General features: G+C 35.2%; 2 protein-coding genes across 15 annotated transcripts in view; one reads left to right on the top strand and one right to left on the bottom strand.

The window, feature by feature from the left end:
- The window catches only part of LOC127854878 (phosphatidylinositol 5-phosphate 4-kinase type-2 alpha-like), a 131,032-nt gene that overhangs the window by 63,048 nt on the left and 41,629 nt on the right, over positions 1-26,355 (top strand). The window lies entirely within an intron of this gene.
- Positions 6,124-26,355, bottom strand: part of LOC127854864 (uncharacterized) — a 21,075-nt gene continuing 843 nt past the window's right edge. Inside the window, exons 2-11 of one of the 13 annotated variants that reach the window (XM_052389941.1) lie at positions 24,499-24,754; positions 21,966-22,515; positions 21,592-21,662; positions 20,815-20,982; positions 19,412-19,579; positions 15,136-15,303; positions 10,871-11,038; positions 8,501-9,579; positions 8,214-8,347; positions 6,124-8,059 (exon numbers count right to left, since the gene is read on the bottom strand). In XM_052389941.1, the coding sequence (XP_052245901.1) occupies position 8,059; positions 8,214-8,347; positions 8,501-9,579; positions 10,871-11,038; positions 15,136-15,303; positions 19,412-19,579; positions 20,815-20,982; positions 21,592-21,662; positions 21,966-22,515; positions 24,499-24,754 (2,763 nt within the window). In that variant the 3' untranslated portion in view covers positions 6,124-8,058. Of the gene's footprint in view, positions 8,060-8,213; positions 8,348-8,500; positions 9,580-10,870; positions 11,039-15,135; positions 15,304-19,411; positions 19,580-20,814; positions 20,983-21,591; positions 22,516-24,498; positions 24,755-26,355 lie in introns of all 13 variants that reach the window. The other 12 variants (XM_052389935.1, XM_052389948.1, XM_052389945.1 and 9 more) reach the window with 12 other exon arrangements.

Genomic DNA, 26,355 nt, shown 5'->3' with positions numbered 1-26,355 from the left:
TATTGGGTTATTTGACAGCGTAGTGTGTAATAGGGTGATAAACTTTGGACGAGTAAACAGCTGACATACCATATTGGACGATAGGTGGGTCCCATATGAGTATGCTAGCTGTGTATAAGTCCAAATGTATCACATACCATATTGGACGACGATAGGTGGGTCCCATATGAGTATGCTAGCTGTGTATAAGTCCAAATGTATCACAGTATTGTACATAACTCTGTGAAATAATCTTTTAATTATAAACCCACCACAATCTTTATTGACGTTCTTATTAATGTTCAGTAATACATTTCAATGTTTAGTCTGCGTTTTAGCAATATGACGTTTTATGACTGTAGACGTAAACAGTGTTTTTGGAGAAAAACGCCCTCAGAGAATAGTAATTAATAAATGTTATTTTAAGCATGATTTATTTATGGGACATATATTTTTAACAACTTTTATGCAGATAATCAAACATTCTATTGTAGATTCTATTGATTTGTCTTGAATTTAAAGTGGAAACGATCTGATGTATTTGGTTTAACCCCGACTGTCCAATATGTAATATATATTGGATAGAGGGCCATCAAATGCGGCAAAATATTGTCATGTGGTACAAATGGTGACAGCTGATTATATAAATATGAATATAATAATATTATTGTATACTATATGTATAACTGTCTGAAGTGCTATGTTTCTATGTTAATATGTAGTACAACTTTAATTTTAATATTTACACATTACGAGCAACGTTTTTGTTTGAATCAGAATTGAGTTCGAAAATTGTAGTTTTTGAGACACCTATTTGTAACAGCATTGTTACTTGACTTCTTTGTAATATTGTAGTCCCTTAATGTTGGATGCATTGATTAATATTTTTCATAGATCAATGTGTTCTTGCAATCTATCATAAAATAAAAACAATTGGCCATTAAAAAAAATTGATTCTTATTACATTTGTGTTGATATTTTGAAGTTTTGTTGCTTTTAATTTCATGCATGTGTGTTGCTATAAACTTAAAATATGCAATACTTTGAATTCATTAAATTTTGTTGATATTTCAAGTTCTGGATTATCTTATAATGGCTGATTTGATGTGAACGGTTCCACAAAATCCACAGCTATTAGTGTAAAACGCATAATATTGGTTTCACAGTAATCAATCCTTATGTCTAGAAACTATAGTAAGTAAGCGTAGTAATTTCCTTATTCATTTGTTATGAATAGTATTCTCCAATCAATTACATAGATACATGTAATTGGTAGTGAATATGAGGCGAGTATCGGATAGGGATGAAGTTTATTATGCATGGCTTTTAAGCAAATGTGTTCAGAATTAGCCAAGCATTCAAATGTTTTTTAACTGAGATTGATAAACTTACTCTTCAATCCAATATTACACTCGCCTTACACTCTTTAATTCTTTTAATACTTATTATCTCTACTCATAAATCATGTTGAAGGCTTGAAAAAATGTCGTGAATGCAAAAACATGCATTTGTTGCCCAGTTCAGCAATTAATTTATATTTTACGTGTGCAGTGTTTTTTGTATGACATCATATTAAAATAAATACTTTTCTAAAAATACTGATGTAATAAATGTGTGCTAAAAATATGAAAAGTGTAAAGCTATTGGTAATAATAGTTTGTTTGCAATTACTTTAGCAGATATGAAAAGGATACATATAATATATTTAAGTCCAAAGACTTATGTAATGAGTGGCGAAAGCAAAGCAGGTTACATTTCAGAAAAATATTTAGTGTTTAAACCAGTCAATAAAACATGCTATTACTGTTTGGTTTTCTTTAAGTCATTTATTTGAATGTACTTAAACCACTTAGAGTGGTACATTATGGTTAATAATCGGTCCAATAGATGATGAAACTGATTATGTTTGTTTTTGTTTTTTCTTCATTGTATAATTTTAGAAGGACACTAGATTGTTGTGCATTGTAACTGTCAGTATGACATTATGTCTCCATTGTTGTTAATTAGCTGACCTGAGCAAAATATTCTCATTTTGAGATTTTGTGAATATCTTTTATTCTTTGTTTTCATACGTCGTAAACATTTGCCTTGTCATCAGTAGATTTGGCATTTATTGCCCAATCTTCATGAAACTTGGTCAACATATTTGTTTTAATGATATTTGGGCCAAGTTTGAAACTCATTTACATATGAAAGGTAAAAACTAAGCCACAAGTTAAAATAAATGTTTGTTAATACTCTAGAGGCCACATGTTTTAACCAATCTTGCAATCTTGGTAATACTATTTTTCCACTTTTGATACCTCTGTTTGAGTTTGAAACTGGGTCATGTGCGTTCGAAAATTAGGTCTTCAGATCAAAGTATAGCAAAATCTTGTGACATATATTGCCAAAACTTTAAGAAAAAAGGTCAGACATATTGTGCAATTGATATCTCAACAAAGTTTTAAACTGGATCATGTGGGGTAAAAAAGTAGGTCCACAACAAAGGTACTCGTATTTGGACAGGGATTTTATTTGATGTGTACATATTCACAATGAGGTATATTGTTTTCATGAACATATTCAGAAAGTACACATTCATATTTTTGCTTGTTTGCTCATTTTCCAAATTCCTTAAGAATCAAATACCCATATCCATATTATGTGAATGCTAAAATTGCATGTTTCTCAATTAGTATAAACATGTTATTTCTATATTGCATGGTTATAATATTCTTACCAGTAACCTTATCCTTGGTTATATTATTACATTTGCTTTAAGTTTTTCTGAAAGGATTTGTCAGTATGTATTTTGTGTAGACCTGTTTCCAAATTAGTTTTGTTTGGATTTCATCTAGTTTTATAATTTAAAAGAAATGTATTTAATTTACGACTATCTTAAGTCAGAAACTTTCCTGGTTGGAACATGGTTGAGTGTTGCATCACAACCCACCTTGTAAATTATATAGTACCAGTTGTATTACTATGTGGCGCCCAAATTGTTCACATTTGTTGTACATCAAATTTCGTTGTCAAGTTTTGCTATTTATTTGTACATGTGAACAATAAATATTGTGTATATTTTGACTGTATGTTTAAGACTACATTAAATTAAACTATGTGAAAGAAGAAAGCTTTTGTTGTGAGATAATGCAAAGTGACAAGTGCTTATACCTGTAAACTGTTTGGTACCAATTAATTAAAATGTGGTAGTAAAGTGAATTCGAGTCTTCCTAGTTATTAGGAGGTCCTGGGTGCAATAACCGCTCTTTGATCTCAGAATCTTAAGACACAAAAAGGACTGGTTCTACTTAAGAAGAAGACTCTAAGAGTGTCTATGTAAGCTTTAGGCTTTTTATTGAATCAAGCTTAATTAAAATGTTTTAAAATATATAATAAAACAATATTCAGAGTAAGTATGAGGAGAAATACACGTATGGTATTGAACTTGCTCTACAGAACGTATGATTTTCCTATGTTATAACAAATCTAATAAATGCATTCCCCATACAAACAATTTGAACTTTACCATCATACTTCCCTATCATACGAGATATAGCTTTCTGGATGGCTTACACTAAAATAAAATAAGACGGTTATAAATAAAAAGCATAGATTTATAAATATCATATAAATTGACACGCATGCCTTTATTGGCGTTTACACGGTTACTTTTGTTGGTGAATACATGCTTGCCGTAGTCGGTGGACATACATGTAAGCACATTGGCGGTTGCTATCATAGTTTGCTTTTAAAATAATATATTTTTTAAGTTCATGAGAAACCTTTTTATGTTTCTTTTCTGATACGGTCTTCAATATTACTTTATTTAGATAATCGGGGGGGGGGGGGGGGGGGGGGGCTGCGTATACGGGAGCTTACCGCGTTTAAGTGAGAAAGTTGTTGCAAAACTTCAAAGATGGCGTCGTTTTAGTGTTTTTCGTGAAGGAGTAGCGGATATTTTCACCCGGTAAGCCAGTTTATATTTATATTTCTTTTGAATGAATACGCCCTTTCGGCTCTCCGGTGTTTGTGCTTCCCTCGGTTTTTTGTTTCAAGATCATAGACGTAAGGATAAAAAAGTTATTGAAGGAAAACCGTTCTTAAATCTGTTGTCGCGTTACGTGACGTTAAAGAAATGGGATATGCAAATATCATTTTCTCTTATAATACACAGTATTGATGCACGTGTACGGTAAAATATAACTAAAACCATGATTATTTCATTTTCCCGACGCCGTTTCATCTCTAATAACTAATTTATTGCCAAAAACTATTGGTTGAACCCCTCTTTTTGGAACTGACTTCTTTTTAAGCACATTTTGGGACATGACTTCCAAATACACGAACTTTCTGTCGTGATTGAACTTACCATTGATATGAATGTTTTAAAGAACGTCTCCTCTGCTTAAATGTATACCACTTTCATACTTTTCAGAGATACGAAACCTCAAGCTACTTTACAAAAGATGAAACATAACTTGTATTGTTATAAACTGCGACATTATACGTTGGGAGCTTCTCGTTTTTGCAATATACATGTACTATTAAGCAGCATAGCGCCCTTTTTGGAAGGGATATTATGTCCTGATGTTATGTTAACTACTTACCGGTTCGAAATCCATTTTAAACTAATTGGCGGGTGCACACAGCAGCGGATAAAATGCAGGTCAAAAATAGATTGTACATCCGGTGATGCTGGTTTTGACAACCGACGCATATATACATTTATGAATGAAAGGCTTCATGAACGTTGACGTCGCTCTTCTTCGTTACCAGAAAAATTCCCACGCACGGATTTCAACCGTCATTGTTAACAGTCAATTAAGTGCACAAGTACTGGAATTTGTACAGCGTTTTTTTAAAGGTGTATGTCCAGCGCGTGTGCCAGGAAAACAGGGCTTAATGTATTTTTTGTTCAGCTCTATAATATTTATATCAAATCTGTATGAAAAATGTCGGTGAACTTTAATCCGGTGTTAATTTTTGAAAATATTGAGGCGTTCATTAGTTATAGATCTAAAACGGAGCATTAATCCGCATATTAAAAAAAACACCGGGCGTATTGCATATTAGTTCGGAGACATGAAATTATTTCGAAAGAAAGCCATGAGAGGCTCAGTTCTATTTGAGCAAGTCTCGCTGCGCACGTTTACGCTCTTGCTTCTCGTATATATTTGACTCTTATGAATCTTGGCAAATACTCAGTGTTTTATTTATGCTTAATCTAAATTAAGTCATGCATCTATATGTACTTTAATCAGCATAACATGACTTCCAAATGACCAACAGCTCTTTCATATGTGAAAGAGATTGACACGAAATACCTACCCAACTATAATAAGTTTATATGTTTACTTCAATATTATAGTTTTATAGCATTTTATGTGGTGCAATATAAGTGTTTTCTTAATCATTTTACTGTAGAATTATAAAAATGTTGTACACAAAACATGCCGACCAACTGAATCAATTCTCCGATTTTAAAGAAGATGGGTTGTGGGGTGGCTGATGTACGAGATAATAGAATGTTTATCAGCCTTTTCAGTTATATTTTATATTAATTAAATGTATTTTATGACGTGTCGACCATATTCTGATATGAAATTTTCTTTAGCCATTCTTTTACTGTCTTTTCAGATGACGAAGGTTAAAGGGCGATAATAAGTGCATCTTTCGTTGCAGTATAAAATTATGTAATTAGGAATTTAACATTAGCGGAGGACTGGAATACCATTCCCCATTCATGGACCACATGAGTTTAAATGTAGAATATGCAAGAGAGAGTCCTTAAACAGAGCCGGACTAAAACAGCAAATAAATCGAACGAACCAAACAAAAAATGTACAGCTGATGTATTATATGTTTTTTGTTTGTTTTATTTTATTATTTCTACATAGACAAGTCTGACATATAATTGCTATGAGTGCTACTTAATTACACGTTTTATTCCGTATATGTCATGCTAGTTTCTCACTTTTTTATGAAAATAAACCATTATCTGTGTTACGTCATTTCTTCCAACGATGTCTCTGCATACATTTTCAATTGTATTCAGCACTTACATACATGATGAAAAAAGATTTGGGTCGGAATGAATTCGTTTTGCATTTGACATATTAACTTACGATTAGAAGGTAATGTTAGGAACAAACGAAATAATCTTTCTATGTGAACCAATACTTTATTCCCTCAATACAACAGTCTTAAATAATATGTATTCACATATGTATAAAAGAGAAAACAATACATGTATATATTCATCACTTCTACTGAAATCATATCGTGTATTGCATTTGCACAATTCTTTCTATCCACTACAAATTCACTTTTTGCGATTATAATATAGTGACCAACTCAGAACTGGTTTAAAAGAAGGTCGTCCAAAATTTGTCGCATCAAAGTCACATACATGTATCAGTATCGTTATGGTAAAACGTGTCAAATGTCATTGTATTAAATAAACAATTAATATTTAAGTTTTCATAAAAAAAAAAAATCCACCGATATGCATCTTCTAAGCAAGTGTCAGGTATTCCAAATTGCTTCATGTATTCCGAATCGCAACAATGGCAGGATTTGGTTACAGCAACCTTGTACTAGTATCGAAACGGCTTTACTCTTTTCTGTTTTTCATTACACTTATATTGCACGTACATGTGATTGTTTGGCGTAGTACTTCGATAATCGGTAATTTTCATTACGCTAGTCGCTAACATAAATCTAAAACAAAAACTAAAGCATGTGCTACATTGACACCATTAAGGATTGATTTAAGAAAAAAACGTTTGCATGATTTGTGTTATTCTTATACTGTACAACACAAATAGAGTTTTTCGTCGACTAATTGAACAGAGGAGTTCTGGGTTGCGAGATCATAACGAATGAGTTATGTCTATGAATAACACCACATTATGACGGTTTGTAATCAAATAAACAACGATACCATTGCGAACTTTTTTTCAATGTTAGCATGAGAGCACATTTGTTTCTGCTGGTAGAATGTGACGTTATTCGGACTATTTCTTCACCTATCTTTAAGCTGAATAATTTTCGCTGGTACAATGTGATCTGATTCGGACTATTTCTTCATCTAACTTTAAGATGAATAATTACAGATATGTTATTTGCTATCAGAAGACACTTTACGGTGTTTGCTTTAACATGGCATGCGCAGTGAATAATATACTGTTTAGTAAGATATTGTTGATATAAGGGAAGCAACTACATTACAACGTGTCCAATAAGCAAAATCGTTACGTTCCGTAATAAAGGCTAAACGAACAGTCCATTAATAGCGAATCGCCTGCTTTGTTTTATTTTTAGGTTGCTTAGGCCACAACAAATTGATTATGTGTTCTATGGATTTTAGCCAACCAGAAATTGAGCAAGCGAGCGAAATAAAAATAAATTTATTTTTATTCCATTTTTTAATGGCAGGCGAGCGAAAAGCGAAGAATAAAAAAAAACTAATATTGTTTATATAAATTGATACTATATTTTAACATAGCACATATATTGGTCTAATTTGAGTGCAAAAAAGACTAGTATACATTCTAGTATAATGACTAGTACTACAATATATGTATAATAATAGTAGTACAACAATAAGAGGGAACACTATTTAAATTTAATCAATTTAAACAAGCAAATTTGTTGAATTGATATCCCCTGCAAATATACTTCTGGACACAAAAGTTTTCTGGACAGATGGACAACGCCAACGTGCATCATCATCTTATCCATATATATATACTCATACCAAGTTTCAATGAAATCCACAAAGAACTTCCAAGATATGGCTCCGGACACAAAAGTGCCGGCCGGAAAGACGGACAGACGGACAACAATATCTCTCCGCCTATGGCGTGGAATAAAAAACAACATACTTTTTTCCAAGAAACATGCAATCAAGAATGACTAGAATCAGCTTAAATTTTTATGACAAAACAAATAAAATCTGCGGTCTCTGGTCACATCGGTGTGATGATGTCACGTCGGAAGTGTCACAGAGCGTTGCGTCATACTTGATGTAAAGCCTCTGATCAGGTACATTCATCGGGAACGCTTGGAACTTGAACCGTGTCTCGTGGTCCGTCTGAGAAAGGAAGTGGGTGTTACTATGGTACTATTACCCAAAACACGAAATGCTTTATGCTTCAAATACCAATTACTTTTTTTAGAATCTCCTTTAAAATATATACTATCTTATAATTATTATTCGTTGCATCGCTTTGTTTATTTGGTAATACCATGGTAGTCCCAGCGGAAACCCGTAGGATTCGCCGTAATCAAACCCGTAAACGATCACACCGAAACGCACGTAGGTGTCCACGTGGTAAATGTGGTGCTTTCCCACGGTAACAGACAGCCGAATAACACTGATCTGTAAATTAGTAAAATCATGCAGTACGCGATAATAGTATAACTTTGTTATGTAATTTATTAGCATAATTTAATAATCATGTACGTTTGCCACTTTAAAATCACATAGGTAATCATAAATAATATGTGTATGAAAGGAAGTTTATCTCTGTACCTCTGTAGTGTTTATCGTTGTTTTCAGTTCATCGGAACGACTGACGGTAGAACCATCAATATTCAGTCCGTTTGCCTGGTCTGTGCGAATTGTTATTGAGACGTAATGGTAAGCAAGAGTCGTTGCAGTTTCATAGAAATACTCTGCTCCTTGGCCGTTTAAAGAAGGAATAGTAATCATGCTAGGATCTCCTAACTTGGAATCGTGGCCACCCCCTTCGGCATATTGCAACACTAAAACTGGAAAATTAGATTCAATGGGTGTGGCAACGTCATTTGAGTTAACATATTCATAGAATTCTCCTTTATTTAATTTTATGTGGTTTGCTCCAATATTCACAGATGTTCCATCGACTGACGATAAAATGCGCAGTCTGTTGGTTCCTCTAGATTTCAGTTTGGCACACACATATTCGCGCTGCCAAAAAGATACTGGTAACATTTGTTCCACTAAGAAATCACAGCCACTTGCATCATGAGGAACAAACGCACATCTAGTACCAGATACAACCGAAACAGGCTTGGAACTAGTAATGTGTGTACCTGTCAAGTCATGTTCGTGTTGAACCAAGTACGTTTGCATTCTACTAATTTTAAGTGAAACATTTTGTCCGCTGCTGTAGCTTTTTCCTCCTATTATGACGGGTCCAGCAGATGTTCTCAGTTGAATGTCAATCAAAGTGCTGTCTTCTAATGCAATGATTAAAAATTCACTTGGGTAAGCATCACGGTATGGTTCGTATGAAGCAACGACAAATTCCCGTGCGTCAGCAGAGATTGGTAAAAGTAGAAATCCATCTGAGGAAGAGAAATCTCTAACCATGACATAGATTGATATGGTTTGATCCGCCTCAACATATACAGCTTTGTTAGACAAACCAGTTGTGGTTTCAAGGCTGTTAGGAAGAACTACTGCGGTGGAGGTGTTAGCAAGTGTTGTTATAGTTTGGTTGAAACCTATTCCTGGCGCTGTGATGTAGACCTTGGAGACGTGCTTGCTTGCAATGTACAGTTTGATATAATCGGGCGAGTTAAATGCTGTTTCTGGGATTCCGAATATGAACTGGCGACCCGCTGAGTCTGTAAGTGACACAAAAATTATTTCACAAACGTGCAAACAGTATGCACATGAAAACGCAAACTAAGCATGTATATATACTTATCATTTACCTAATTGTGTACAAACGTACCATTATAATACTGATCACCGCGGTAATTTAATCAATTTACAGTTTTCCTTGTGATATTAGCCTATCTAGTATGAGATTTACCAGTACTAAGAGTACATACTTATGGCATTTATTGATTACTCCATTATTTGAATCAAAGGGATGGAGGATTGTAGTTTAAATGACCAATAGCCACACAAGTAAGGTGGCCGGGTTGGGTCTTTTACTCAAATTCCTCAGATTTGCAGTTAAGCCTTATATCAACTGCGATCCACACTTCTTAAAAGAGTTTTATGTTTTATCACTTTACGTTTTTTAATTGCCTGTATTTTATTGAGAAGAGTTGACATACTTGCCTACATGTAATAGGCTGGTAATGTATTTTATTGAGAATAGTTGACATACTTGCCAAAAGGCTTGTAATGTATTTTATTGAGAAGAGATGACATACTTGCCTGTATTTTATTGAGAAGAGTTGACATACTTGCCTAATAGGCTGGTAATGTTTTTTATTGAGAAGAGTTGACATACTTGCCTAATAGGCTGGTAATGTATTTTATTGAGAAGAGTTGACATACTTGCCTTATAGGCTTGTAATATATTTTATTTAGAAGAGTTGACATACTTGCCTAATAGGCTGGTAATATATTTTATTGAGACGAGTTGACATACTTGCCTAATAGGCTGGTTATGTATTTTATTGAGAAGAGTTGACATCCTTGCCTAATAGGCTGGTAATGTATTTTATTGAGAAGAGTTGACATACTTGCCTAATAGGCTGGTAATGTATTTTATTGAGAAGAGTTGACATACTTGCCTAATAGGCTGGTAATGTATTTTATTTATATGTTTCTAATGGAAAGAGACTAAATACTGGCAAATAACGGGGAGCCGAGTCGGGTTGCTCAGTTGGTATAGTGCTGATATCTTAATGATAAGTGGGGAAATCCTCTAAACGGCCATTTTCCTTCTCTAATGCAAGTAGAGCAGTAGTCAGTTACTGGCATAAGTATGTACATTGAGTACTGGGTAAACCAGTCAATCCAAGGAAAGTGCGAGTTGGTAAACTCACCGCCGTGGAGTAACTATTACTAGCTAAACAACTGTTTAGGACGGAGAAAAATTCCAACTAAAGCAACAGACACGAAGTGTTAGCTGTCTGAATGTTTTTCATAACTAAATCATGCACAGAACTTCCTTACCATACAGGTTACAAGTGGCTGATGCAGACCAGCCAGAGTCAGCGTTGCATTTGATGATGTTCTCTCCGCTCAGTACATAACCGTTATTGCAGGATATTTTAACAACAGTTCCATACGTTGTTACTGTAGTGTTTACTGTTCCATGGTCTGGTGTTGGGTCACCACAATCTGAAGTGCAAATAAGTGATTAAAGATTAAACGTGATTGGTGGATTCTGAGCTGTTTTAATGGGTCAGAATCCACAAAATACATCTACAATGTTATTGCACATTCCCTATAGTGACATTGAGCATGAATTAACTATTGTTTGCAATACTAAAACCTCAAAAGCAAAATTTAAATAATGATGTTATCAATTTTTTGTGTAGAAGGAAACGGCACCTTTGAAAATATGTACATCAAAGTATATACAGTGCATGGATTAAACAAATAAGGATTTTATGCTGAAAAATGCCACATGGTGATGGGTCTTTTGATAAAAATGTAAAATCCAAACTGGTATGACGCTTAAAGCGAGACAGTAATGACTATAGTGCTGAAAATGCATCATGAAGATTATAAGGGTGTTACTTGTGGCTGTGATTTCAATCACGATGATGTTCTTGTTGTTTATAATGATTATACTTATAATGATGACGATGCTGATGCTGTTATTGTTGTTGATAATGATGAATTGATGGTGATACTGATTATGAGTTCAGGAACATCAACTGAAATCCAAACTTCTATTTGTTTCGAATAATATATCAACTAAAATATATCGATCACTTCAGTTTATTGTGTAACTTTCTTACAGAATCGCATATAAAAGAGGTAAACTCATTAAAACAGCAAGAACTGTTTGATTTGCATTTTATTTTACCTTTCATCCAATATATACATTTTCAGTCAGAAAATTTAATTGAAATTTCAATAAGTAAGTGATTATGAAACGATTGCTTTACGTTAACAATATAATTATAATATTTCACCCCAGGAGTTTGAAATATTATCCATAAAGCTAATCTAATTGCTAAAAAATGTAAAATATACCCCTATATAGTATATAGACAACAGGAAGAAAACGCAGCAGACCCCGGCCCAGCCCATTTTCCATATATCATGCCGTCATAGAATATTGTACACTACGGAAGCGTATATGGTACACCCCAATGGTATGGTCATGCCGGATTAGTTTATACCGACTTACTGTGAAATAACATGGTATGTCGTCATAGTTTTGTAGGTTTTTACCTCTTAATTTTACTAGCCAAAACGACATTAACTTAAAGTCTCGACATAAATGTTTCCGGCTTTGCCCGAAAAATTATTTGGTCGACATGATCTAAGTCGACAAATCAACATACTTTTTGGCGTCATGCTCTTGTGAAAATGACTTACCATCATAGTTTTAGTCGACACGATGAGTAATTTTTTAACGCCATGACACCTTTTTTCATATCATGCCATCATAGAATGTTGACATTATCACAGCATCAGGGTTTACCATATACGCTTCCATATTTCCATAGCTTAAGGAATAAATATCGTCAGAGATTTAGGCTGTTATGCCAACATGCGGATTCTTTTGTCTTGAAATCTTATCCTAAGTCGACAAATCAACATAATTTTTGGCGTCATGCTCTTGTGAAAATGACTTTTTAAGCCATGACAACTTTTTCATATCATGCCGCCATAGAATGTTGACATCATCCCAGCATCAGGGTGTACCATATACGCTTCCATAGTCTTGAAGTCTGCTACGATTGTAAAATGTTACAATTACTTTGACACGTATTTTGTGGTCTTATACTTTGATTGTTTTATGTCGAATTATTCCAATGTGTTATGATTTATTAATTTAATTTAGGATGTCATAATAGTATTCATGTGCTGAATGCACCAAATGAGTCAAACCAAATATAAGAAGGAAACTAAAAAACAATGGGAATAAACCACTTATTAAGCATTTTCGAAAAATGATGATTGTGACCGATGGAGTTACAGAAAAAGATGCTGTGCACAATTCTTGTCGTCTTAAACCGAATCGGAGTCAACATTAAGTACGACATCAAAAAGAATGCAGCTAACTGTACCTACCATGAAGGAATCACCTTCATGTTTCTTCTTTTCATACAATTTTGACTTGCTATAATTAATGTGTTCGGACATTTTATTAAATATGGTTTTAATTGTATCTGCCACCTGAGCTAAAATTGATCTTAAAAGTGAATACTTTAAATTCTTGTCTCAAACCGTAAGGCTAATAGCTTCGGTCGAAATTGGCCCACCCTATGTGTAACTTGTATTACTTAAATATATTATTAATGAAAACTTTAAAAATATTTTCCTCTGAAGACACATTGCTCAAGGTTTCGTTTTTGATAGGTATCATCATATAGTGATCATCAACCAAATTTACTGGGTAGTCAAAATAGTTGGTACTTACCTTTTAGGGAATTTGCATGAAATTTCATTATCATGTGGACCTGTTCAGGGATTAATAAAGCTTGCTTTTTTGAAAGTAGTAAACACTTATCATTTCCTACCGACGATTCGGCTAGCGTCACCTAAATGAAAATTCAGGTTAGCGATTCAGTGCCATCATTACAATTTTGTTTACAATACTAAACTAACAGTACTTGCTGGCGCATCACTTACCTATCTTCTGTTCATAAACTGTAATAGAAATAGGCTTACAACTCACAGTGATTTTGCACAAAATTAAAGACGTGCTTTTTTAAGAAAGAAAATACCTGTATACACCTTCATCTTGGCGTAACAACCTGAAAATAGTTCCACCCTTAAAATATAAGGTATAGAAAGTTTAATAATGTTTAATTATTAGTTCCTGATATCTTTGCAAAAAGAAAAAAAATAGACAAGGGAAACATGATGGTCCAACAGCGCTCACCTAAGTACAAGGTACACCAATTGTTGACCTTGCCGACCTAGTGCTCTGCTGTAGAAGAATAAGAAACAACAGAATGGTTCCCAATTATGAAAGGAGTGAAGCAGGGGTACTGCATATCAGGATTTCTCTTCCTTGTTGTAATCGACAGTATAATGTAAAAACTGTCGAATGTTAGAGAACTATAATCCGATGGAACCTTACAATTATTCTGGAGTAGTTTGACTTTGCTGACGATATCGCACTGTAATCATCAACAATAAAATATCTACTACCCAAGACAACAAAACTGGAATAAACATACAGAAGATGTTGGACTAAAGCTCAACATTTATATATTCAAAGTCATGAAAACCAACAGCAAAAATAAAAATATAATGATGGTTGGACACAACGAAGAAGAAAAGATGGAAAGCTTCATATATCTGGGAGCAACTGTTTAAAGGAAGATGGAGGCACAGCACATGAGAAGAAAATAATATCACTGGAGAGCACACAGTTTGAATGGTTATCAAGCATCTGATAGGCCCGCGGCATTGGCAGAAAGACCAAACCATGCCTGTTCAATAGCCTTGTGTTTTACTTCTTCTGTATGGAAGTGACAGATGGAAACTAACAATGGGCAAAAATGAGAAACTAAATATATTCCAAAACAAGTTTTAAGACCATTTTAGAAACGGCAGAAGCATGGATGATCACCGAAAATGTAAGAAGAAGAAGATAAAATTGGAGTGGGCATGGTAGGTGAAAAGACGGAACACAGGGAAGTGCTGTAGCCCTTGAGTAGACACCAGAATGATGAAGAAAAGAGGCCGACCGAAAACTAATTGGCGGCACGTGGCGGAACTGGAACGGATCGGTGAAGGCTGCAACACACGAAACTAAGCACGACATACAAGTGGGCAAGCTGGCATGCAGGTTGCTTTATAAAATACAATATTCCACTTACTTTCACAGAAAACAGAGTCATTCCAGCCAGTTGCATTGCACTCTATATCTGATAATGTGGTCTTTTAAGTATTTTTCTAATGGAAAGAGACTAAATACTGGCAAATAGCGGGGAACCGAGTCGGGTTGCTCAGTTGGTATAGTGCTGATAGCGTAATGATAAGTGGGGAAATCCTCTAAACGGCCATTTTCCTTCTCTAATTCAAGTAGAGCAGTAGTCAGTTACTGGCATAAGTATGTACATTGAGTACTGGGTAAACCAGTCAATCCAAGGAAAGTGCGAGTTGGTAAACTCACCGCCGTGGAGTAACTATTACTAGCTAAACTACTGTTAAGGACGGAGAAAAATTCCAACTTAAGCAACAGACAAGAAGTGTTAGCTGTCTGAATGTTTTTCATAACTAAATCATGCACAGAACTTCCTTACCATACAGGTTACAAGTGGCTGATGCAGACCAGCCAGAGTCAGCGTTGCATTTGATGATGTTCTCTCCGCTCAGTACATAACCGTTAATGCAGGATATTTTAACAACAGTTCCATACGTTGTTACTGTAGTGTTTACTGTTCCATGGTCTGGTGTTGGGTCACCACAATCTGAAGTGCATATAAGTGATTAAAGATTAAACGTGATTGGTGGATTCTGAGCTGTTTTAATGGGTCAGAATCCACAAAATACATCTACAATGTTATTGCATATTCCCTATAGCGATATTGTGCATGAATTAACTATTGTTTGCAATACTTAAACCTCAAAAGCAAAATTAAAATAATGATGTTATCAATTTTTTGTGTAGAAGGAAACGGCACCTTTGAAAATATGTACATCAAAGTATATACAGTGCATGGATTAAACAAATAAGGATTTTATGCTGAAAAATGCCACATGGTGATGGGTCTTTTGATAAAAATGTAAAATCCAAACTGGTATGACGCTTAAAGCGAGACAGTAATGACTATAGTGCTGAAAATGCATCATGAAGATTATAAGGGTGTTACTTGTGGCTGTGATTTCAATCACGATGATGTTCTTGTTGTTTATAATGATTATACTTATAATGATGACGATGCTGATGCTGTTATTGTTGTTGATAATGATGAATTGATGGTGATACTGATTATGAGTTCAGGAACATCAGCTGAAATCCAAACTTCTATTTGTTTCGAATAATATATCAACTAAAATATATCGATCACTTCAGTTTATTGTGTAACTTTCTTACAGAATCGCATATAAAAGAGGTAAACTCATTAAAACAGCAAGAACTGTTTGATTTGCATTTTATTTTACCTTTCATCCAATATATACATTTTCAGTCAGAAAATTTAATTGAAATTTCAATAAGTAAGTGATTATGAAACGATTGCTTTACGTTAACAATATAATTATAATATTTCACCCCAGGAGTTTGAAATATTATCCATAAAGCTAATCTAATTGCTAAAAAATGTAAAATATACCCCTATATAGTATATAGACAACAGGAAGAAAACGCAGCAGACCCCGGCCCAGCCCATTTTCCATATATCATGCCGTCATAGAATATTGTACACTACGGAAGCGTATATGGTACACCCCAATGATATGGTCATGCCGGATTAGTTTATACCGACTTACTGTGAAATAACATGGTATGTCGTCATAGTTTTGTAGGTTTTTACCTCTTAATTTTACTAGCCAAAACGACATTAACTTAAAGTCTCGACATAAATGTTTCCGGCTTTGCCCGAAAAATTATTTGGTCGACATGATCTAAGTCGACAAATCAACATAATTTTTGGCGTCATGCTCTTGTGAAAATGACTTACCATCATAGTTTTAGTCGACACGATGAGTAATTTTTTAACGCCATGACACCTTTTTTCATATCATGCCATCATAGAATGTTGACATTATCACAGCATCAGGGTTTACCATATACGCTTCCATATTTCCATAGCTTAAGGATTAAATATCGTCAGAGATTTAGGCTGTTATGCAAACATGCGGATTATTTTGTCTTGAAATCTTATCCTAAGTCGACAAATCAACATAAATTTTGGCGTCATGCTCTTGTGAAAATGACTTTTTAAGCCATGACAACTTTTTCATATCATGCCGCCATAGAATGTTGACATCATCCCAGCATCAGGGTGTACCATATACGCTTCCATAGTCTTGAAGTCTGCTACGATTGTAAAATGTTACAATTACTTTGACACGTATTTTATGGTCTTATACTTTGATTATTTTATGTCGAATTATTCCAATGTGTTATGATTTATTAATTTAATTTAGGATGTCATAATAGTATTCATGTGCTGAATGCACCAAATGAGTCAAACCAAATATAAGAAGGAAACTAAAAAACAATGGGAATAAACCACTTATTAAGCATTTTCGAAAAATGATGATTGTGACCGATGGAGTTACAGAAAAAGATGCTGTGCACAATTCTTGTCGTCTTAAACCGAATCGGAGTCAACATTAAGTACGACATCAAAAAGAATGCAGCTAACTGTACCTACCATGAAGGAATCACCTTCATGTTTCTTCTTTTCATACAATTTTGACTTGCTATAATTAATGTGTTCGGACATTTTATTAAATATGGTTTTAATTGTATCTGCCACCTGAGCTAAAATTGATCTTAAAAGTGAATACTTTAAATTCTTGTCTCAAACCGTAAGGCTAATAGCTTCGGTCGAAATTGGCCCACCCTATGTGTAACTTGTATTACTTAAATATATTATTAATGAAAACTTTAAAAATATTTTCCTCTGAAGACACATTGCTCAAGGTTTCGTTTTTGATAGGTATCATCATATAGTGATCATCAACCAAATTTACTGGGTAGTCAAAATAGTTGGTACTTACTTTTTAGGGAATTTGCATGAAATTTCATTATCATGTGGGCAAAATGGACCTGTTCAGGGATTAATAAAGCTTGCTTTTTTGAAAGTAGTAAACACTTATCATTTCCTACCGACGATTCGGCTAGCGTCACCTAAATGAAAATTCAGGTTTGCGATTCAGTGCCATCATTACAATTTTGTTTACAATACTAAACTAACAGTACTTGCTGGCGCATCATTTACCTATCTTCTGTTCATAAAATGTAATAGAAATAGGCTTACAACTCACAGTGATTTTGCACAAAATTAAAGACGTGCTTTTTTTAAGAAAGAAAATACCTGTATACACCTTCATCTTGGCGTAACAACCTGAAAATAGTTCCACCCTTAAAATATAAGGTATAGAAAGTTTAATAAAGTTTAATTATTAGTTCCTGATATCTTTGCAAAAAGAAAAAAAATAGACAAGGGAAACATGATGGTCCAACAGCGCTCACCTATGTACAAGGTACACCAATTGTTGACCTTGCCGACCTAGTGCTCTGCTGTAGAAGAATAAGAAACAACAGAATGGTTCCCAATTATAAAAAGGTGTGAAGCAGGGGTACTGCATATCAGGATTTCTCTTCCTTGATGTAATCGACAGTATAATGTAAAAACTGTCGAATGTTAGAGAACTATAATCCGATGGAACCTTACAATTATTCTGGAGTAGTTTGACTTTGCTGACGATATCGCACTGTAATCATCAACAATAAAATATCTACTACCCAAGACAACAAAACTGGAATAAACATACAGAAGATGTTGGACTAAAGCTCAACATTTATATATTCAAAGTCATGAAAACCAACAGCAAAAATAAAAATATAATGATGGTTGGACACAACGAAGAAGAAAAGATGGAAAGCTTCATATATCTGGGAGCAACTGTTTAAAGGAAGATGGAGGCACAGCACATGTGAAGAAAATAATATCACTGGAGAGCACACAGTTTGAATGGTTATCAAGCATCTGATAGGCCCGCGGCATTGGCAGAAAGACCAAACCATGCCTGTTCAATAGCCTTGTGTTTTACTTCTACTGTATGGAAGTGACAGATGGAAACTAACAATGGGCAAAAATGAGAAACTAAATATATTCCAAAACAAGTTTTAAGACCATTTTAGAAACGGCAGAAGCATGGATGATCACCGAAAATGTAAGAAGAAGAAGATAAAATTGGAGTGGGCATGGTAGGTGAAAAGACGGAACACAGGGAAGTGCTGTAGCCCTTGAGTAGATACCAGAATGATGAAGAAAAGAGGCCGACCGAAAACTAATTGGCGGCACGTGGCGGAACTGGAACGGATCGGTGAAGGCTGCAACACACGAAACTAAGCACGACATACAAGTGGGCAAGCTGGCATGCAGGTTGATTTATAAAATACAATATTCCACTTACTTTCACAGAAAACAGAGTAATTCCAGCCAGTTGCATTGCACTCTATATCTGATAATGTGGTCTTTTAAGTATGTTTCTAATGGAAAGAGACTAAATACTGGCAAATAGCGGGGAACCGAGTCGGGTTGCTCAGTTGGTATAGTGCTGATAGCGTAATGATAAGTGGGGAAATCCTCTAAACGGCCATTTTCCTTCTCTAATTCAAGTAGAGCAGTAGTCAGTTACTGGCATAAGTATGTACATTGAGTACTGGGTAAACCAGTCAATCCAAGGAAAGTGCGAGTTGGTAAACTCACCGCCGTGGAGTAACTATTACTAGCTAAACTACTGTTAAGGACGGAGAAAAATTCCAACTTAAGCAACAGACAAGAAGTGTTAGCTGTCTGAATGTTATTCATAACTAAATCATGCACAGAACTTCCTTACCATACAGGTTACAAGTGGCTGATGCAGACCAGCCAGAGTCAGCGTTGCATTTGATGATGTTCTCTCCGCTCAGTACATAACCGTTATTGCAGGATATTTTAACAACAGTTCCATACGTTGTTACTGTAGTGTTTACTGTTCCATGGTCTGGTGTTGGGTCACCACAATCTGAAGTGCATATAAGTGATTAAAGATTAAACGTGATTGGTGGATTCTGAGCTGTTTTAATGGGTCAGAATCCACAAAATACATCAACAATGTTATTGCATATTCCCTATAGCGACATTGTGCATGAATTAACTATTGTTTGCAATACTTAAACCTCAAAAGCAAAATTAAAATAATGATGTTATCAATTTTTTGTGTAGAAGGAAACGGCACCTTTGAAAATATGTGCATCAAAGTATATACAGTGCATGGATTAAACAAATAAGGATTTGATGCTGACAAATGCCACATGGTGATGGGTCTTAAAAATGTAAAATCCAAACTGGTATGACGCTTAAGGCGAGACAGTGATGACTATAGTGCTGAAAATGCACCATGATGATTATAAGGGTGTTACTTGTGGCTGTGACTTCAATCACGATGATGTTCTTGTTGTTTATAATGATTATACTTATGATGATGACGATGCTGATGCTGTTATTGTTGTTGATAATGATGAATTGATGGTGATACTGATTATGCGTTCAGGAACATCAACTGAAATCCAAACTTCTATTGGTTTCAAATAATATATCAACTAAAATATATCGATTATTTCAGTTTATTGTGTAACTTTCTTAGAGAATCGCATATAAAAGAGGTAAACTCATTAAAACAGCAAGAACTGTTTTATTTGCATGTTATTTTACCTTTCATCCAATATATACATTTTCAGTCAGAAAATTTGATTGGAATTTCAATTAGTAAGTGATTATGCAACGATTGCTTTACGTTAACAATATAATTATAATATTTCACCCCAGGAGTTTGAAATTCTATCCATGAAGCTAATCTAATGGCTAAAAAATATATAATATACCCCTATATAGTATATAGACAACAGGAAGAAAAACGCAGCAGACCCCGGCCCAGCCCATTTTCCAGTAAACAAGGGACATTACTGGAAAGACAGGGTACCCTACATCGACCCACAGGTGTTTGGCACGTGGCCAAGTCACTTAAACACTATCAATATATCAATACTCTAGAGCAGTTGTCAGTTATTGGCATAAGTATGTACACTAAGTACTGGTACAACCAACTAATCCAGGAATAGAGTGAGTTGGTTAACTTACCGCCATGATATGACTTAAGTACAGTTGAAGACGAAAAACAAATCCAACTAAAGAAACAAGCACAAAGTGTCAGCAATCAAAACGTGTACCATGACCGAATCATGCCGAGTATTTTCTTACCATATGGGTTACACGTGGCTGATTTAGACCAGACAGAGTCAGCGTTGCATTTGATGATGTTCTCTCCGCTCAGTACGTAACCGTGATTGCATGATATTTTAACAACAGTTCCATACTTTGTTACAGTGGTGTTTACTGTACCATGGTCTGGTATTGGGTCACCACAATCTGAAGAGTAAACTTGTCCGAATCACTAAACCTGATTGGTGGATTGTGAGTAGGTTTTAATGGGTCCACTTAATACCTTTTTAATGTTTTTCCTATTGCCTGTAGCGACATGTGTACATGAATTTACCAGTGTTGTTTATCCTTAAAATATCAATAGCAAAATGCAAATGATGATGATATCAATCCATACCTTAGTGTAGAAGAAATCGTTACCTTCGACAAAATGTACATAACCGTATATAACGGCCACATGAGGATTGGTCTTTCAAAAAAAACTGTAAAATCCAAACTTGTATGATGCTTAAGACCAGACAGTGATGGCGACAGTGTTAAATATGCATCATGATGATTATAATGATTGTGATTGTGACTGTTACTATAATCATGATGATGTTCTTGTTAATAATGATGATACTTATGATGAATAATTTGCTGATGATTTTGTTGTTGTTGTTGTTGTTAATGTTGTTATTTATCTTGTGGGTGATGATGATGATGATGATGATGACGACGACGACGACGACGACGATGATGATGATGATGATGATGATGATGATGATGATGATGTTACAGCACTAAAATAACCCTCCTGGCCCGTGGTGCACTTACCAATCGTTGTTTTCAGATGCGTCTCCAGATCTTTGTAACCTGCCATATTCACCGCTGTGGTTTCTTCAAACCTCTTTTGAAGAGTGACGACTCTGTCGTCGCATTTCGTTTCAACGCCTGCGTTCAACTGGAGAAGTTCATCTTTTAAGTTCTTGATCAATTCGTTTCTTTCCTTTTTCTCGACCAATGAGTTGACTTCGAGTTTGTTCACTTCGCCATCCAGTCGAACGATCTTCGCATCTGCCTTGTCAATCTTTGTACTTAATTTGTTTTGTTCGGAGAGCAGCGACTGGGAAAAGTTATTCATTTGATCGGAGATGTGCGTCTCCAGATCTTTGTAACCTACCATATTTACTGCTGTTGTTTCTTCAAACCTCTTTTGAAGAGTGATGACTCTGTCGTCGCATTTCGTTTCAACGCCTGCGTTCAACTGGAGAAGTTCAGCTTTTAAGTTCTTGATCAATTCGTTTCTTTCCCTTTTCTCTACTAATGCGTTGACTTCGAGTTTGTTCACTTCGCCATCCAGTCGAACGATTTTCGCATCTGCCTTGTCAATCTTTGTACTCAGTTTGTTTTGTTCGGAGATCACGGACTGGGAAAAGGTATTTGTTTGATCGAGCATCTGCCTCTTAAGGTCTTTGTAACTTTTCATTATCACAGCTGTGGTTTCTTCAAACTTCTTTTGAAGAGCGTTGAATTTATCGTCAAATTTTGTTTCAATTCCTGCGTTCAACCTGAGAATTTCAGCATTTGCTTTATTCTCCTTTTCTACGACCACTTGGTTGACTTTACTTTTAAGTACCGAATTTTCCATTTGAATTTGGTTGACAGTACTAAATAATTTGTTCAGTCGGCTTTCATGTGCACTCAACTTATTCTTGAGATCTGAAATCTCCCTTGGATTAATATCTGTCATGCCCTGGCCTATCGATAAAAATAAAGAAAAAAACAAAAACTCTTAACTCGACTTAATTCTTTACTTTGATAATGAGGTAAACAGTCGAAACTGACATAACGGCCACCTAGGAATTACGGTCACCTGCAGACAACGGCCAGTCTGGATTCCCTCCCCCCGGCGAAAATCACTCTATATTACACTTGAGAATAACGGTCACCTGTCCATAACGGCCAACGGCCACTATAATCCACTCCGAAATTCATGTTTGAACTGAAAACAACGGTCACGCGTTAGTCGTCTCGAGTCGCGAAAATAAAAAAAACACAGCATATCATTTTTCCGTCTATTTTGCGGGGGGATAAAGCGTCTGATAGCGGTAATTGCCTTTGATGTTATAAAAGCGGCCCTCTAGTTGAGAAACGGTCGAAACAAAGGATCACGATCGCCGTTTGTGCATCCATGACTGGTAAGTAAAATTTTCTCACCATTATTATTGAATTTGCAATTTAATTGCATGAAACAGGTAAAATTAACAATAGCAATGTGTATTAATAGCAATTATCGTCTGCACGCATAACGCATGAGCGCCTGACAAAGTCAATTGATCTTTATCGCTGATTAAGTGTTAAAACAATATTAAGCTGACGAGTGTTTTTATAAGAAGGCGATAATTGGATTCGTGATCGCCTATCAAGGCAAAACATACACTGATTAACAAATTTATAAAAAAAACTTTAGGCGTTTATGAAAGAGGATTTTTTTAGCGTGGAGTCTATTGTTTTGATTGTTGCGAGTGAGAATGGTTGTGTGTGTTTTTAAGTTTTTTTGCGTAATAAGTGATCTTGTTTTTTGTGTGCATGATGTGCTATGTTTTTTTTTTATAAAGGATGAATTAATGTTTGTTTTTTGCACGAGGTTGTTAATTGGAAATACTGTTTGTGTGATGTTTGCGTACGTATGAATTTTAACAAAATGTTTGCGTCTTTTTCTTTGAATGAGAACGGTACGGTTACACCGTACTATCGGTTTATGACAGCGAATCGGCGTTTTAGACTTGTTCGAACATGGCGTCAATTGCACACGACAAGCTTTATGTATTGAATGAACGAGATGCATGAGTTAACAATTATACTATCGTTGATAAAGTCATTGAAATAGTTTAACAATATGAAATTAAATCTGTAAGATATTATTCTGTATTATTCAATGTAAGTTATTTCTGTTATTATGCTAAGTTATTGACAATGAGCCTTTGTTTTACACTGAATGCAAACGACTGGGTGGGGTAACGACGTAGCAATACTACCAACTTACCACCGATCTTAAAATTGTGATCCGAAAACAACGGTCACCTGTGGACAACGGTCACTTTGGTCATTTCCCTTGACTGACCGCTGTTTTCATGTTTGACTGTATTGCTTAAATATATACATTCTTTCATGAACTTTATTAGTTTAAGTTAATATAATAGCAACTTTATTTGGATTGTCATCAAGCTCGGTTCGATGCCTTAATTTTAATCTGATCAATACCTGTCAATCCGCGTCCTTTAAAACTAAGTACCAACATAATTATATGTATTCTTTCATGAACGTACACAATCAAATGTTCTTGCATAATTAAGATACATTTTGAGTTTCCGAATAATTGACGAATCATTATAATTGAAGGTGAGGATTTTGGAACTCTTTTGGAGCACGTCATATAAACCATCATACGACAATTTTTTTAATAATGAAAGAGTATAAACGATCTGCACAAACATCTATAATTACTTGAGATAAGGTAATAAGTTCGGTAACCGTATATTCTGAATTATCTTCTTATGTTTATCTGAAAAGTTCTCACACATGTTTATATTATTAAGCTACAAAACTCGATCGGAACTTAAAATTAGTCTTAAGATCTTTAATAAAACAAGACGCTGGCAAACAAGGGATAACGTGTTAATTTCATCAATTCTATATTCTTAATCTATCATTTATATTTTTCTTCTGTAATCTCCTTACCAATAATGGATTCATCGCTTGCGTTCCTCTGACCGACTCCAATTTGCTCGACTGTCATCTTCAGATCCATGATCTCGAGCCGGATGTCGACGATATCGTGATAAACGGAATTCTTGAGGATCGTAAGCATTCTGTTCAACTGTGTCACATCATACGCCTGTCCGGTCACGTGGTGTGACGTCATGAGGACGATTATGAAGCAGACGACATTTCCGATGTTTCGTAACATGGCGCCTTTATATAAACGAATTGAGTTCTGGAACAGATTTTAAAGTTAAGTAAACACTGATATCCGTTAATTTGTTTTGAAACGATCGAACAAATGTGTTGAATTTAATACAAACGCTCATAACCCGTACAATGCAAACAATTATTTAAACCCAGCTCACGCAGGAAGTACTGTAATGACTTGCTATTTAATGATTCCGAAAACAAGTGTTTTTATGCTGTTACAAACCGGATTTATGTAAGTGTGGCACTTGATTAGCATGCTTTGGTCCAATGTAAGACTTCCAATTAATATAATTATTGTTGAAACAGCGAGAGAAATACTTGAACTGTGAAAAGAACTTACAATTAAGTGAAGCAAAACTAAACGTGCAATACCAATAACAAGTTCAGGATCGGCACACACAATTACGGTCGGTCAGATTTGCAGTGGAAACAAACCACTTTTTACGCCTTAATGAGAGCTCAGTAATCGGTAAGAAGTCATGCTTCTAGTATAATCATATTTTCTGTGTTAATTACATTTTTAAGCGAAATTAGTAATTGCATATTTACGACTATTATGGTTATTATTTTACACTTGCTTTTATATTTAGAACGCGCTGCCTTTAAATAAAAAAATGACCGGTCCTTAAACACTAAATTGCAACTATGGCATTTTAAGGACTGCATAAAAACCACTCTTATATGAGGTTCTTTATTTTCAACTATTGCCTATCACAGTTTAAATAAGTTTTCACACATAGTTTATTTTAAGTTGCGTTTACCTAATAATCAGAAAAATGATTATCAGAAAAAGTGTTCCATTTTTTTAATAATTTAAATACGAACGCAAAAAAAATACGGAATACCGTTTTTCCCTCGTGGTTACACATTGAAATCCAAAGGGCGACATTGCGATAGTGCGATAGTACCATGGAGACAATGCGATAGTACGATGGAGACAATGCGATAGCACGATGGCGACAATGCGACAACGCGATAGTACGATGGCGACAATGCGATAGCACGATGGCGACAATGCGACAACGCGATAGTAAGATGGCGAAAATTTGATAGTACGATGGCGACAATGCGACAACGCGATAGTACGATGGCGACAGTGCGATAGTACGATAGCGATAATGCGACAAGGCGATAATACGATAGCGATAGTGCAATCGTACTATCGCACTGTCGCCATCGTATTGTCGCACTGTCGTCATCGTATTATCGTATTGTCGCCATCGTACTATCGCATTGTCGCCATCGTATTGTCGCATTGTCGTAATCGTATTATCGCACAATCGCATTGTCGCCATCGTACTTTCGCACTGTCGCCATCGTATTGTCGCACTGTCGTCATCGTATTATCGCATTGTCGCAATCGTACTATCGCATTGTCGCAAACGTACTATTGTATTGTCGCGATCGAACTACCGCATTTTCGCCAACGTACTATCGCATTGTTCCATCGTAGTATCGCATTGTCGCCCTCTGGATTTGAATATGTCGCCACGATGGCACTATCGGTATTCCGTAAAAAAACAGTGTTTCATGTATATGGTTAATGATTTTCCCACTTTACTGATTCCAAAAACAATAACAATAACAACATGTTTCACTTATTGGCGCGCGCTCGATTTATTA

The sequence above is a fragment of the Dreissena polymorpha genome, chromosome 13, assembly GCF_020536995.1.
Source record: "Dreissena polymorpha isolate Duluth1 chromosome 13, UMN_Dpol_1.0, whole genome shotgun sequence".
NCBI lineage: Eukaryota > Metazoa > Mollusca > Bivalvia > Myida > Dreissenidae > Dreissena > Dreissena polymorpha.
The sequence above is the reverse complement of the archived record's forward strand: the minus strand, read 5'-3'. Positions and strand labels throughout refer to the sequence as shown.